The sequence below is a fragment of the Cyprinus carpio genome, chromosome A9 (assembly GCF_018340385.1).
Source record: "Cyprinus carpio isolate SPL01 chromosome A9, ASM1834038v1, whole genome shotgun sequence".
Lineage (NCBI taxonomy): Eukaryota > Metazoa > Chordata > Actinopteri > Cypriniformes > Cyprinidae > Cyprinus > Cyprinus carpio.
The window spans coordinates 11,556,256-11,571,000 of NC_056580.1; the positions used below are offsets into that span (position 1 = coordinate 11,556,256).

The 14,745-nt window shown below is 35.7% G+C and overlaps 1 protein-coding gene across 1 annotated transcript; it reads right to left on the reverse strand.

Annotated features, from left to right (window-relative positions):
- Positions 1-2,000, reverse strand: LOC109070166 (C-X-C chemokine receptor type 4-B). Its single transcript, XM_042763477.1, has 2 exons — positions 1,864-2,000; positions 1-1,578 (listed from the first exon to the last, which is right to left on the reverse strand). Exons 1-2 carry the CDS (start codon positions 1,876-1,878, stop codon positions 532-534), a joined length of 1,062 nt encoding a protein of 353 aa, XP_042619411.1. The 5' UTR covers positions 1,879-2,000; the 3' UTR covers positions 1-531.
- Between the last annotated feature and the right edge of the window lie 12,745 nt (positions 2,001-14,745).

The following is a 14,745-nucleotide window of genomic DNA, read 5'->3' on the forward strand; positions in this document are numbered from 1 at the left end:
TTAAAATTGGTGATTTTTAGGATTTATTATGAAACAGGAGTCAAAAAGCAACAATTGTGACATGATTAAATTACAACCCCTTTTAAAACTTTTTTATTTTTACAGTGTGAGCTACCATTTTAATAAATATCAAAAAGCTTATGGGTAAATAGGAATAGCTAAGTGCACACACACACAATGGCAAACATTGAACTATGTACAAATAATTTACACTACACGTTCTGAATCAGATAAAAGACTATGCAACAGTTTTCTAAAATTCCCTGAGAAGAACATCTGCAAGAATACAGAATTTGTCAAGGCTTTGCCTTTAGGTTCTGCAATAAAAGTACTAAAAAAAAGAAAAAAAAATGTTGTAGCAGTTGAAGTTGAATAAAAACACCAGAAAAATAAGTGTTACAAAATAACAATTATCAACACAACGAGATTACAATACACAAAAGTGTAGTAAAGTCCTTAAAAAAAAAAAAAAGTACAAATAAAATGAAAGCTTAGTCATCCACATAGGAAAGTTTTATGTACAAGTGTCCATTAACTGGACAGGACACTGGATGACTCTGACTCCGTAGATACTGATGATATTGGACCTCTTTTCTTGGTCAACATCTTGTGACTTGATCTACTGCTGATGCTCAGAGCGTTACGGGCAGATTTACTGAACTTGACTCCCAGGAAAGCATAAAGGATGGGGTTGAGACAGCAATGGAAGTATGCTAACGCCTCAGTAAAGAAGATCCATTTCTCCAGACCCTGCTCCAGGAAACAGCTGTGAGAAATGACATTCAACATCACCAGAGTGTCCACTAGGATGCCGGCACAATAAGGCAACCAACAGATGAAGAAGCAGAGGATGAGGATGACAGTTGTCTTCAGAGCCTTCCTCTTCAGGGCCTGACCTTTGGAGTTCTTGGACAGTTTTGAGATGATGATACAGTAACATGTCAGAATGATCAGACCAGGCAGCAAAAAGCCAACGAAGATGTGTTGGAAGCGGAACACAGCCTTCCACACCGTGTTCCCTTGGAGCGGGTAGGTAAGCTCGCAGATCGTATTCATGCCCGTGTCGTGGACTTTAGCGAACACCAGATCGGGCACGGTGAGTAGGCTCGCCGGGAGCCAAACTCCAAGGTAGATCACCTTTTCTGCAAGCACCCTCCTAAAGTTCTGGCTGTTTGTGGCACGGACAACTGCCAGATACCTATCCAGGCTGATGAAGGCCAGAATCAGCACGCTGCTGTACAAATTCAGAGTGTAGATCATATTGACAGTGACACACAGAAATCCCCCAAAATGCCATCCGCTGGCCGCATCCACAGCCCAAAAGGGTAAAGTGAGAACAAACAGAAGATCGGCGATAGAGAGGTGCAACCTGTACTTGTCTGTCATGTTCTTTGACTTCTTTTGGAAGCCCATCACAAGCACAACAAGTCCATTGCCAATGATTCCCAGGACAAATATAATCCCATATACAACAGGGAGGAAGATCTTTTGGAAGTCATTGCCTACTTTCAGGTCACAGAGTTCGTCAAAGTCAAAGTCTCCAGACCCTGAGTCTGAGCTGTTGTCGAAAAAAATGTGCTGCAGAAAATAACAGCATATTGATTAATTTCACATAAACAATATGTTAAAAATTGCAAAGTTAAATCAAACATTGCATTTAAAAAATATATTTAAAAACATTAATACAGAAAAAAAAACTTACAAATATTTTAAAAAGATTTTAAAACTAAATAGTAAACAGTGACACCCAAAGTGCAGGTTACAAGACATTACAAAAATAAATAACAGACTAAGGCTTATTAACATGTAATAAATCAAATATTAGACTACAGAGCGTTTTACATTTGTCCTAAATCAACTTACGTCGTAAAACTCCATGTCGTTCAAATAGATGAACGCAGACACCGCGCAAAAAAGTCTCTACACACTTCAGTCAACGGATCTCCTGCAGCAGCATTTAAACAGTACTCCAAGAGTCTGGCACGCCCCCGTTTTATTCAACAGGGCGGGGCCATAAAGTAGGCGGAGCTCTACAGGGCAGCGCTCTCGTGGGCAGCATTATGAATGCACGCTGCCTCCAATAGTTATTGACATAACCTTTATATTTGTATGTTTCACTCGTGCCTGTTACAAAAATCGTTTGTACACAGATTTTTTGCTGCTATCAATGACACTATTTGTATTACAAATTCAGATAGACAGACAGACAGACAGAAAAAAAGACAGAAAAAAAAAAAAAAAAAAAAAAAAAAAAACAACAAATAGATAGATAGATAGATAGATAGATAGATAGATAGATAGATAGATAGATAGATAGATAGATAGATAGAGAGGACTATCACAAATGTACCACAAATATTACAATGACTAAGGAAGTTTATTTTTATTATTGAAATTGTATTTTATATTATAATTTAAATTCAATTTAATATTTGATGTCATTTTTATTTATTTGCTAAGCAGCTGTATAACAAAGGGGATAATGAGCAGTCAACAGGTCGTTATTGCAAATTAATTCCCAGAAGGACAATACAAGCCACTCTGTTTTGTGTTGGGGCCCTGATTATGTGTCAAAGGAACAGTTCACCCTAGACCCCCCCCCCCCCCCCACACACACACACACAAAACTCAGTCATCCAAGATGTAGATGAGTTTGTTTCTTAATCAGAACATATTTGTACAAATTTAGCATAATTTAGCAAAATTTAGCACTTGCTTAGCAATGGATCCTCTGCAGTGAATGGGTGCCGTCAGAATGAGTCCAAACAGATGATAAAAAACATCACAATAATCCACAAGTAATGCACACAACTCCATCAATTAATGATGTGTGAACTGAAAAACCGCGTGTCTGTAAGAAACAAATCCATCAAGGCATTTTAAATTCAAACTTTTTCCTCCAGTGAAAAGGTCCATCCCATGTTGTACTGTCACATCAAAATCCACCGACATATTTGTTTAGAACTGTTTTGGACTACAATGTAATGCTATATTTCTCCAAATTTGTTTCTGATGAGGAAACAAGCTCATCTACATCTTACATTATTTGGGTAAATTCCTTTAAAGAGCATCTGACTGTACATTATCTCTTACTTATTACACGGCTCTGTGGAATACTTGATTCTGATTGGTCAGTCGCGACATTCCGAGGTATGTTATCCCTGGATAACCACCTGTAAAAGCTAATAACACAGGCTCATCCGGGTAACAGCAGTCGGTGCTGTACTCTTGCTTGAACTATTTTTGTTCTTGGTGGAAGCTTTCCGTTTGTTTAGTTAATAAAATATTAAAACTCGATTCAAAATAGTGTACAATTGTTTAATTATGTCGTCCTGGTATCGCGAATTCGCTCTCGTTTCATACAAACCCAGCTGCTGTCATTTTGCTACGATTGTTTTGTAAGCTGTAATGGATTATGAGAGAACTAACAAACTGGTAAGGTTTTAAAACATTTTTGTCTTCATTATTTTATTGCCGTAATTATTTTGTGGTGAAATGTTGTGTGATACGTGGTTTGACTGCACCGTTTCTCTTAAATGTCCGTTTAGTTTGAATTTGCCGCTTGCTCGCAACTGTCTTCACGGAAGCTTTGCGTTCAAATATTTCAACTCAAATCAATATTTTGCGTCTAATTATTTACTTATGTGGCAAGTAGCCATGTAATAAGCGGGATAATGTACATCGCGTCGGGTTCTGATCACCCTGTCGGGGTTTATTCTGCAAGAACAACCGGCTGGATGTACATTATCCATTACATATTAATTTAATTAGATCAACTGAAGTGAACTTTCCCACCAACTTAAATGTCCTCCCAGATATCCCAGCAGTTTTGTTTGTGATCTCATTGTGTTTCTTGGGTGAAGAACAGCGTGAAGGCCGTTGCTTGTGGTGGCTTTCAGCTTTGTAGTGTGATTTACTAGATGACAGGTCTTCCAGGTTGGGTCTCCTCTGGTCCTCTTTGCAATTTGTTTCGTGTAGAACTCTAATGGTTGAAGGAGCCATGAGTGATGACAGAAGAAGGTCAAGCAGTCACTTCCATCATATGCCTTGACTAACATTTCATGACAGATGAAAACTCTCTGTGACTCTACTAAATTTCATCCATGACAGAATCACATTTCTTTGAAACATGAGACACTTATTTAAGTGATTTATTCATTTAATCTTTAACATATAGTCAACTTATACTGTAGGTTTCTTATAGTGTTTGTTGTGATGTCTGTCTTCTCATTAGGTCAGTCCCTAATGGTGCTCTTAGTTAGAGCCCTGTGGACCGCACAGATGGAATTCCTCCATCCATTGTGTTACTGTGGAACATCAACAGCATGGGCCTCTGGTAAGTAATGGATACGGAATGAAGGTGATTTTGGAAAAATCTAAGTATGTAAAAGTGTTCACTGACAGATGAAGACATGACAGAATTTTTATGCACTTTTTTAAGGATAATGTAACTGTGTCCAATAACAATAAACACTTGATCCTATATACCATGCAGTTGAGACACTTAAAAGTCTAGAGCTTTCTTTTTGCTGATAATATAAATCACTTAGCAAAAAATATCCCTTTCTACAGAATATCTGTAGATTATCTTTTCTATATTCTTTCTTTATTTTATTTCATAATGGATCAAAAAAGGCAAAGCTTATGGTTGTAACTGCACACTGCATAATGCTTATTAACTGGAAAATTATGGAAATTTCATGACATTAAATATTTAAGCTTCTCTACCATTTCTAGGCCAATAATCTAATAAATCTGTATTATTAAATGTTATAATTTTAAAATTAAAAATCTTAATTTAGAGAAATGCGAACTGTACACATTTTTTCACACATGGATTCAGACTCAAACTCCACAGTCGAAAGTTAAAACAAGTTTTGACAGGTCTTTTTAGACTGAATTATTAACCTGGCAATGCCTCCATGTTTTATTTTCTTTCAGTTATATGAGTTATGGTCAGGTCAGGAGGATGTGTTTCACTAACCAGAGCTAGAATCCCCCCTGTGAAATATAAGATACCCTGTCCTGAGAGCACTAAACACAATCTGTCTGTATACACCGCCTGTACCCCGAATACAAAGGATCCATGTGCTGTTTAGAATTCAAATAAAAAGTGTGAAGAGCGGCAAGGGAGCTAAGGAGCAGGGAATAAACATGGAAATAAGGTAAAAGAATGCAGCAGAGATAAAGAACGAAATGTGTAAAGCCTCCAGAGAGTAAACAATGCTTGTTTTGCAGCCACAACTCATTCAAGGCCTTCAGCAAGCTTGCAAAGGATCACATTCATAATAATATGAGGGCTGAAGGATCTGCTCTGCTCTGGTTCATAAGATAGTGTTTTTTGGAAAATATGCAATGATATATAATTCATCATAAAATTCAGAGCTAGGGGGTTTCCAACTATTACAACCCAGCTGTTTGTGTGGAGATTTTTTTTTTTTTTTTTTATTCTGCTTTGATCTGACATTAACAACCCAAGCAGGTTGATTTATATATATATATATATATATATATAATATACATATACATATATATATATATATATACATACATATATAATATATTATATAAATAAATATATATATATACATACATATACATACATATATTTAATAGGTCGATATTTATACATATATATATATTTACATTTACAGGTTGAATTTAGTCTTAATACTTAAATACAGATTTAACAGGTAAATATCACATTATTACAGTACAAAAAATATTAATTTGCATGACAGAAAGCTCAGATAATGATACTCTTTAGTTATTTCAAGGGGAAAATACTAGCCAAATATTAATAAGACAAAATATAACCAAAAAATTCTAATCAGAATCTAAATAAAAAATAGAAAGTGAGGGTTAATATATCTGCTCTGTGTTGGCATATAATTTAGATCAAAATAGTTGAAGGGCTTTTTGTGAGCTGGAAAAAACATCGTTTACTTATGGTTCTGCTTTGGGATATTTATTAACTGTACATGCAGATCATGTTGGGTGGCTGTTGCCTAGTTAATTCCAGCATCTTTGTGGTTGTGTTCTGCATATTTTTCACCCACCTCCTCTCAACGAGAGCGAGTGAAACATAACCAGGGCAATGACATGATAAGATTTGCCCATTTGATAGTGTTACTCACATATCATAAAGCATATTTCCCAGTTGTGTGTTGTCTCACATATCAAAAAAGATAAGTTCTTATGCATTTGTAACCACAGTTTAAAGCCTATAGCATATCACAGTTCAGCAGATTTAGATACATAACCACAGTTTAAAGCCTATAGCATATCACAGAAACATTTAGGAAATGTCTTAAAGAACTGTTTAAAGAAAGTCTTATGATTGAACAATGGACATTTTTAGGGACAAAGGTTTGCCTTATCTACGAACAGCACCTTTTTATGCTTCCTACTTGGGTGTGGGGCAGACTTATTGACTTTCTGAAAGCTCTTCCTCTTATAGCATGAGGTCATGGCTTTGAGCTTTGAAATTAGAGGAGATGGCCATTTATTCACAGGAGAATTTGTTGGACAGGCCTGAGATGTGCCTTCATAAAGTTTGAAATCGATTTCAAACACTATACTAATCAGATAAACGTGGTTTGTAATCAGAAATGTTGACTTTCATTTTGGCGGTTTGCTGCATGTTGTTCACATGTGAGCAAAACTGAAAACACGTAAAACAGGCAGTCACATGTTGTACCATGAGTTACGTGTGGGTGCCCGATCTGTGGTGTTGACTTACAACAGGAAGCACTACGGTTTGCATATAAGAAAAAAAGAAAAAAAAAATCACTGATACATTTTCTTTGCCCACACGCCCTGACACGACTTCACTTCGAAAACGAAGGGAAAAAGTAGGTTGGGTAAAATGAAATTTCAAATGGTGAAACTTCCCCTGGGTTGTTGCTTGACATTTATATTCATTATTGGCTCATAGCCCAAAACAAACCACAACAGCATCTCACAAGCCTTTATTGGATGAGATGAAGTCTGAAGGGAAGGGTGTTTGCTGTTTCTCCATGATAAGTTCCTACCTTCCTTCACTAACGACTAAATTGTGGTTTAATGTGCAATACTGAAGCTGAGTAAAGTGACCAATGGAAGACTAGAGTTAGTATGTCACATCAGATTACAAAAGAGCCAAAGCCTTTTTCCTAGGATGGACCTGATAGCTAAATGTAGTGCTATCGCTGCTATTTAGCTGTTATGCTGGGTTAATATCCACTAAATGGTTAACTTTTCATGAAATGTTTTTGTAAACAGATCTCATATAGGTGCAGCTTCACTCTGTCTGTATTCTATCATAACAATGCTCCCCATAACAAAGAAAATCAATTGTAAGCTACGTTTTTCCCCGACTTGCCAGCTGTTTTTGTTACAGAGTCTACCTGTGTCTGACCTTCCAATAGAGCCAATTGTGTGCGTCCAGCAGGAAAGCACTATGATTATCTTTGAAAGAAGGGTTGAGGGGCAGTCACTCCTTTTGCCCCCTTTCAAGTGTCCCCTGCTCTAAATCTGTCCATATGGCCAGAGTGGCTTAAGTAGAGAAGAAATAGCACATCAAACACATGGCCTGTTCAATTCTGCTTCACTTGACTCAGATAAGAGGAATGGTGCACCAGATGACAGCTCATAAGAGTTCATGAGTAGGTGAACAGAAGAGTCATAGGCACGCTGCTAATGAGCGTTCAGTGCACCCACGATGCAATTCAGAGTTGTTTATTATTTATTAGGTGACTGTGATTAGTCTCTGTCAAATTAGATTTGAGGTAAAGTCAGTCAAGATATAGAAAATACTCAACATCAGTGCTGATACTTCCAAACAAGCAAACAAACAAAAAATCCCTTTATATCCTCTAACTTTACATCAGATATTGTGTATTCAAATTTCTATAGGAAGCCAGGAGGAAGTGTAAAGTTGCCACACATCTAGTTAAGGTCACTTAAGGTACTAGGACTTCTATTAAAATTCAAAATCTCCTAGAACTTTTACCAAAATACTAAATATTAAACATACTGAATATTTGAAACTGCATTTTTAAATACATTTTTTATAGTGTTAGTCATGAGCCAAAATAGGCCTAAAATACTAAATATTAAATATAATTCATATTCCAAATATTTATGATGTTAGTTTTAATGCAAAACCTTTGTTGTAATGTTAGTTTTGAAGCAAAGAGTCTTAATAAAACACTAAATATTCTCAATGCAATTTAAATATTATTATTTTATTAATTTTGAGACAAAATAGTCCTAAACTGCTAAATAAATAAAAAATTATCTAAATTGTTTTAAAATATTTTTAGAAGAATAAAAAAATATCAAAACACAGAATAACTTCTGTGTTTTACATCTTTGCAGATACAGTGGACATTTTTATGTAGCAAGAGAATGAATGGGCACATTGCAAGCCAGACGCAAACTCACATCACTAACATGAACACCGTAGCCTCAAGAATATTAGTTCTGCAACAGAACCCTGACATGCAGATATTTCTTAAACACCAGACTGAAACAAAGCACTCATAACCAGCACAGTCATATAATGGCACACTCTGTCTTCTCCAAGATCTGGTTTCTTGAAGCCTGAAAGACGAAACCAGAGCAATGGCCTGCAGCAAGCTGAAAACAAATGGTTATTTTTCTGAGCCTCATGTCTGGAGGTGAAAGAGAGAGAAAGATGAAAAACAAGCACCTGTTAACATGACTTGTTTTTGTTCCTCAATTTCATAGGCTGTAAGCTATAATAATGGGCCACACAGTGAAAGTCTTGGCATAATTATAAGCTTTTTAACTGTCTGAACTTCAAATTCTGATGCCTGACTGCTGTGCGATGCCAAGTACTCACAGATACATATATATTTACAGTATATTGCACAGTTTTATTTACATTTCAATGGGATGCACACACACTTTTTATTTTTATTTATTCTTGACTTTTATAGGCAATGTACACTGATATGTATATGACTCAATATTTCACACACACAGTTCATTAAACGTTTATCATGTCAAACATATAATACTGTCTTGTTATTTGTATGTTAAAGGTATATCACAGTCTCAAACTGAAAGATTACAATGAGGCTTTCCCTTTCCCCCCGGCTAAAGTTTCTGCCTCCTGGCTTTTTCCATGGACAGACAGGGAATATAACTCCCAGCTTTGTATGTAACGGCTCCTTAGTTTATTTTGTATTACATTCCACGACACAATTTTCCTTTTTTTCTGTTATGGCTTGTTAATTCTGAGATGTCTTCACTAATAAACCCTGTTGTTGACAGGTTCCAGGCAGTGAAACTGAGATGATTGCTGTGAAGTAGCCAAAATATAATCCTGATATAAGCATTGTGTGTTTACTTCACATTTAACAGTGTCAATTAAGACTCAAACCCCTTGAATACAGCCATAACAAAAAGTGGGGTGGGGGTGGGGGGAGGGGGGTGGCCTTAAAAACATTAATCAGCAATAATTATACATATGAACTGTTTCCAGTAAGCACATAAGTTAAATTACAAGTTAGCCAGCTTGTCTATTGTCACATTCGGCTGAAATCTCAAATATATATTGTCCACATTTTGTTTAAAAGATACAAAAATGCAACCCAATGATGAAAATCACCTACATAGTTCTTGCTCTGAGTGAACTCGTTTAAACTAGACAGATATTGGGTGCTGTATATTTCTCAAAATGTCACATTCTTCTGTTCTGACTCACTCACAGCAATGTGTTTTGAATCGTGCTTGAATTGCATACAACTGTAAGCCCCTATTGTTCACAGCCAAAGTCACTTCACAAGACCCAGACGATTTGAAAAGGGAAATCTTGTTCAGACCTCTTACTTAGTGCCCAGGAAAGTGCTCTTCACTCTCACTTCAAATCTAATCAATGTCTGATCAATCATGGGCCCTGAGCCTTCAGGGTGGCAGTGGGGATCAATCTGCCATTTTTCAGGGTGTCCACTGACTGCTTATATGTAGGGCTACGGCTGAGGCCTGTCTAATTGAATTAGCAGGGCCACGTCCCCGGGGTGGTTTCCATCTGGTTTTATATGTAACTGACAAGAAGAAGTGACTTGAAGATACATCAACATATGCAGCTGGTAGTTCAGGAAGGAACTAAACTCTATAGAGGATGCAGAATGAGACACTATTTTGCTTTATTTCCTTGACAAGGATTCCTTATGTGTTTCAAATAAAAAAAAAAAAAAAAAAACACAAGAAAAAGAAAATAAAAATAAAAAAAAAAACCTAAAAAAACCCTGCAGAAATTACACATCCAATTGCACATTCTGACTGTTGTTTCATAACAGATGTTCTGTTATTGAGAACGAAAAGCATTTCTACTGCTAACATTTTTTTGGCATCCACGGCTGATGTTAATTAAATCAATGTTATCATTCCAGGTGCTTTCGTTTCATTACTCAGACTGAATCACCTATTATTGTCCTCCGAGTCAGACACCAGAAATTATTGCTCAACCAGCTTCTGAGTGCTTTGTCTTTGCCCTCAGACACCCATATCCTATTTCCTTGCTTTGCCTTTGCAGAAGATGGATTAGTGTTCCTAAGGCCAAATCACTCATTTCACATTTATGAGGGAAGCCTAAAATACTGAACCATAAAATCATTCAAAAAAGGTCTGTTATTTAAATCACACTTTTAATGCAGCATTGTGCAGTTTAGGTTCACCTTGTCAGCCATTAGGCTGCTACTTACTATTGCTTACCCTTATGAAAAAGAAGTTTATTCAAGTGTGCTATTAGCATACTTCTTTTAAACTAAAAATAGGAAAGTATGCTTTTAGTTTACTTTTTTATGGACTTCTCAGAAATGGGCTTTATGTACTCCTCAGAAATATTAAGTATACTTGACTTATACTTACAAAAAGTCTAAATATATTTGAGCTATACTTGTGCTCCTAGAATCCATTGTTATATGGTAGAGGGCGCTAGTACACATCTTCTGTACATAATTTCCAAACAGCTTTTTGCACTTGCAGTATAAAACTACTAAACTAGTAGTTTACTGAGACTATACTTCAAAGTGTACAAAAAAACTTTAATTAGTAAACTATCAGTATACCTATAAGTTCATTTTTAGTACAATTGCAGTACAAACTACAAACATAGAGGTAAACTAGTTGTGTACTCAAAGTTTTTTTTTACTGTTATACTTAAAGTATACTTAAAAGTATACTTTTATATACTAGAAAGTGGGCCAATTTAGTCCCAAGGAGTATTGAAACAGTACACTTACAAGTATTAGAACACTGATATTTGTATACTTGCTACATAAAGTATACTTAAAAATATACTTGGGCTCATAGTGGCATTAATTTAAAGACACCGTTCACCCCTAATGAAAAAAATAAATAAATAAAATACGTCATTATTTACTCACCCTCCACTTGTTCCAAACCTATATGAGTTATTTCTTCTGTTGAAAATATTTTGAAGAATAAGTAACCAAACCATTGACAGTAGCCATTGACTTAGAATGAATAAATAAATTAATTAATTAAAAATAAAAATTAAATATTATAGAAGTCGATGGCTTCCATCAAGAAACTCATACAGGTTTGATACAACTTAAAGGTGAGTAAATGATTTTTCATTTTTTGAGTGAAGTATCCCTTTTAAAAAGATTAAATTATAACAATTATTGCAAAACACAATATATAAACAATCCAGTTTATATTTACTTACAGAAATACATTGTTATCATACCTTAAACACATGTAATATGTGCAATTAAGATTTTGTCTGTGTTTGATGATTGCTGCTCAGTGAGTAGCTTGGAAGCAGTGGACACTGCATAGGGACCCTAACCAAAAAATAAAAAAATAAATAATAAATAAATAACATTTTGAACACAGTTTATCTAATGCTTTATTGAGCTTCTTGCTCCAGATTCACACATACTGGAATGTGACACTGCGTAACACACACACACACACACACACACACACACACACAGGTGAAAGCTGAAATCTGCTAATATAGGCACCAATTAAAAATAAATTTCAGAATCCAGAAAGCACTAAGGGTAATGCCTGAGAAGCAATTTGACCAATATAGTGCAGTGATAATAAATAATTGATCAATTATGATGTATAAGAAGGCAGAATCAACAGAGAACAAAGTAAAATAAATATGCACACGAAAAAAAAAAAAATATGATAAAAAAAAAAAATATGATGACTATAGAGACATTTACAAGATTACAGATTTACTTTGTTGTATCTTGTTGTATAATAATTGTTGATCTATATTAATAAATATAAATAATACTAATAAATAATAAATGTAGAGAGCAATGAATAACATTTTAGTCAATTTATAAATCCCATCTCTTGCCACAGTAACTTTTAAACTATAAAACTGTTTCTGACTTCTTTATTCAATGATATAATGAAAAGAACACTCTGGAAAGCAGGTGTTCTAAAATCACTTACATTAAGAAGTATTTGAGCATAAAATGCCTGAGCACCTTCCAGCAGAGCTGTTTTTACCAGTGCCATTTAGTTTGAAATAACACGAAATAAAGAATTGAAGCCGTCTGCTGATGTCTGCAGTGTAATTAGCTTTCCCTTTCACTGCCTACCAAACTTCTGCCATTCAACATGTTACTTCAAACACAGTGTTCTTGTGGCTAAACTCTGTGTGAACCTGGCCTGTGTTCTGCTGATGTTAAAACTTCCCCTAGTTAACCTAACACTACAGCCTGTTTGTGCTTGATAAAACTGCCTGTCTGAAATTAAATCAATAGCCGAGGACATTGATGAGTCACTGTCACACTACACATCTGCTCATTTCCCTGTTTTGCGCACTGATTGCGTGAGAGCAACTGTTAAAAACAAGAAGTTGTGACTTGTTTGTTTCCCTCTCTCAACACACAGTGAGGTCACGGTCAAGCTAGAATTCACAGGTCGTTTTCCACTGTCAGAAAAAGATCTTGTTATGGTGTGTTCTTGCACTGTGGTCTTTCATGCGGACAGGGTTCTGCTCGTTCACCTTTGTGTTGTAGGGGAATTTACAGTTAAAACCCAAGGACCAGGTATGATGAACAAAGACCAGGAGTCAGAGATGCGATAAATTAAAGAAAAATTTACTGAAGAGGATAGTTTGCAGTTTCATCAGCAGAAGTCAGCTTCAACAATCACGATGGAGTTCATAGGCCGCTCTGCATACATTACAGAAAAACCAGTAATTATACCCTAACAGAGGATGCTAATTGCGTCGTTACATCAGTCAGCCAAATTCTGATTGGTTCTAAAACCTAGATAAACTTAGAAAAAATCCACATATGGATGTAAACGCTTCAAGCATATCTCCATCTGATTGGGCATACGTCAGCGATCAGGGATTATACAAGATAAGTGTCTTCCGGACACTTATTTTTGGTCAGGATGGTGGCAGCTGACAGAGACACACACATACACACAGAGCACTTATCAGAACTTCAAGGCCGCCTAGCCCTAGCTAGAATTTTATCAGTATGGTTCGTTACACACACACTATGAAGTCATCATCTTAGAGAGTAGAAGTACAGCATAGAGCAGAAATCTTATATATCTCATAAGCGCACATAAGGTTATACATTTCACTCTTGCCATAACTTGATTAATAGTCAAACAAGAAATAATGTAATAATATAATTAATATCAATATGAAGTATATGGCAGCTCAGCATCCCCTCCTTCAATGTCACCTGTAAGAAGAGAGGTGTTTATTCATAATCAAGAAAGCCATTTTAAAGCATGACCTCATGCTCTATGACATTTTAACATTTTAGGAAAACTAAAGTGGCTTTAGAGAATCATCAGGTGCTATACTGATCGTGTTAAACTCCTGTTCATTCCTAAAGAGACATGAATAAATATTCATATTCAAACAACCCTACACTTATGGCAGTCAACATTATTTTGAGGTGGCACGAGTGGGTGCCTGGTTCACTTAGAGCCCTAAATAAAATAAAAACTTTTTCCACAATTAAAAGATAATATATAATATACAAATAATTTATTTATATATTTTTTTAATTGCATGCAAAATCCACTTATCTCAAAAATCTAAAGAGGCACGCTTGTCTTCCTGACATCAATTAGAGAGGCAGATGGCCTCTTGTCTTGTATTGATGGGGGGTAGGAGGACAGGAGGTGTGAAGTGTGGCCTCCTCAGAGTGAATAGCTACAGCTCAGGCTTGAAGGAGCCACACACAAAGGCAAGCACCCAGAGATTAGTAACATGACATGGCCATTCTGAAAGCACACAAGCGGAGCACGGAGATTGTGCTTTGTTGCTTTGGAAAATGGCAGGGTGACACATCTGGAGCAGAACTGCATTCAGCTCAGGGTTTCAAGGCTTCCCACCGGGCTTCTTTCCACCATTATCTGCTCAATGGGTGGAAAGTCAATGGCCACTCTGAAACTCTTAAAAAGTTTTTTTGGTCCGTGAAAGGAGGCGTTTAACCTTCAGTAAAATAAATATTATATGAGCTGTTTTATTTTTTTGTGCATTTTGTGCCTGATTTATTTTCTATTTGCAGTCCTGTTACCAGTAACTAACATTACATAAACATACAAAAATAAACATTACATAAACATACAAAAATATTACTTTTTTTATTTTTATTTAAATTTACAAAAATATACAAACATATATATATAAAAAAAATATATATATATATATATATATATATATATATATATATATATGAAGATTCAGATGCAAAAACCCTCTAAAAG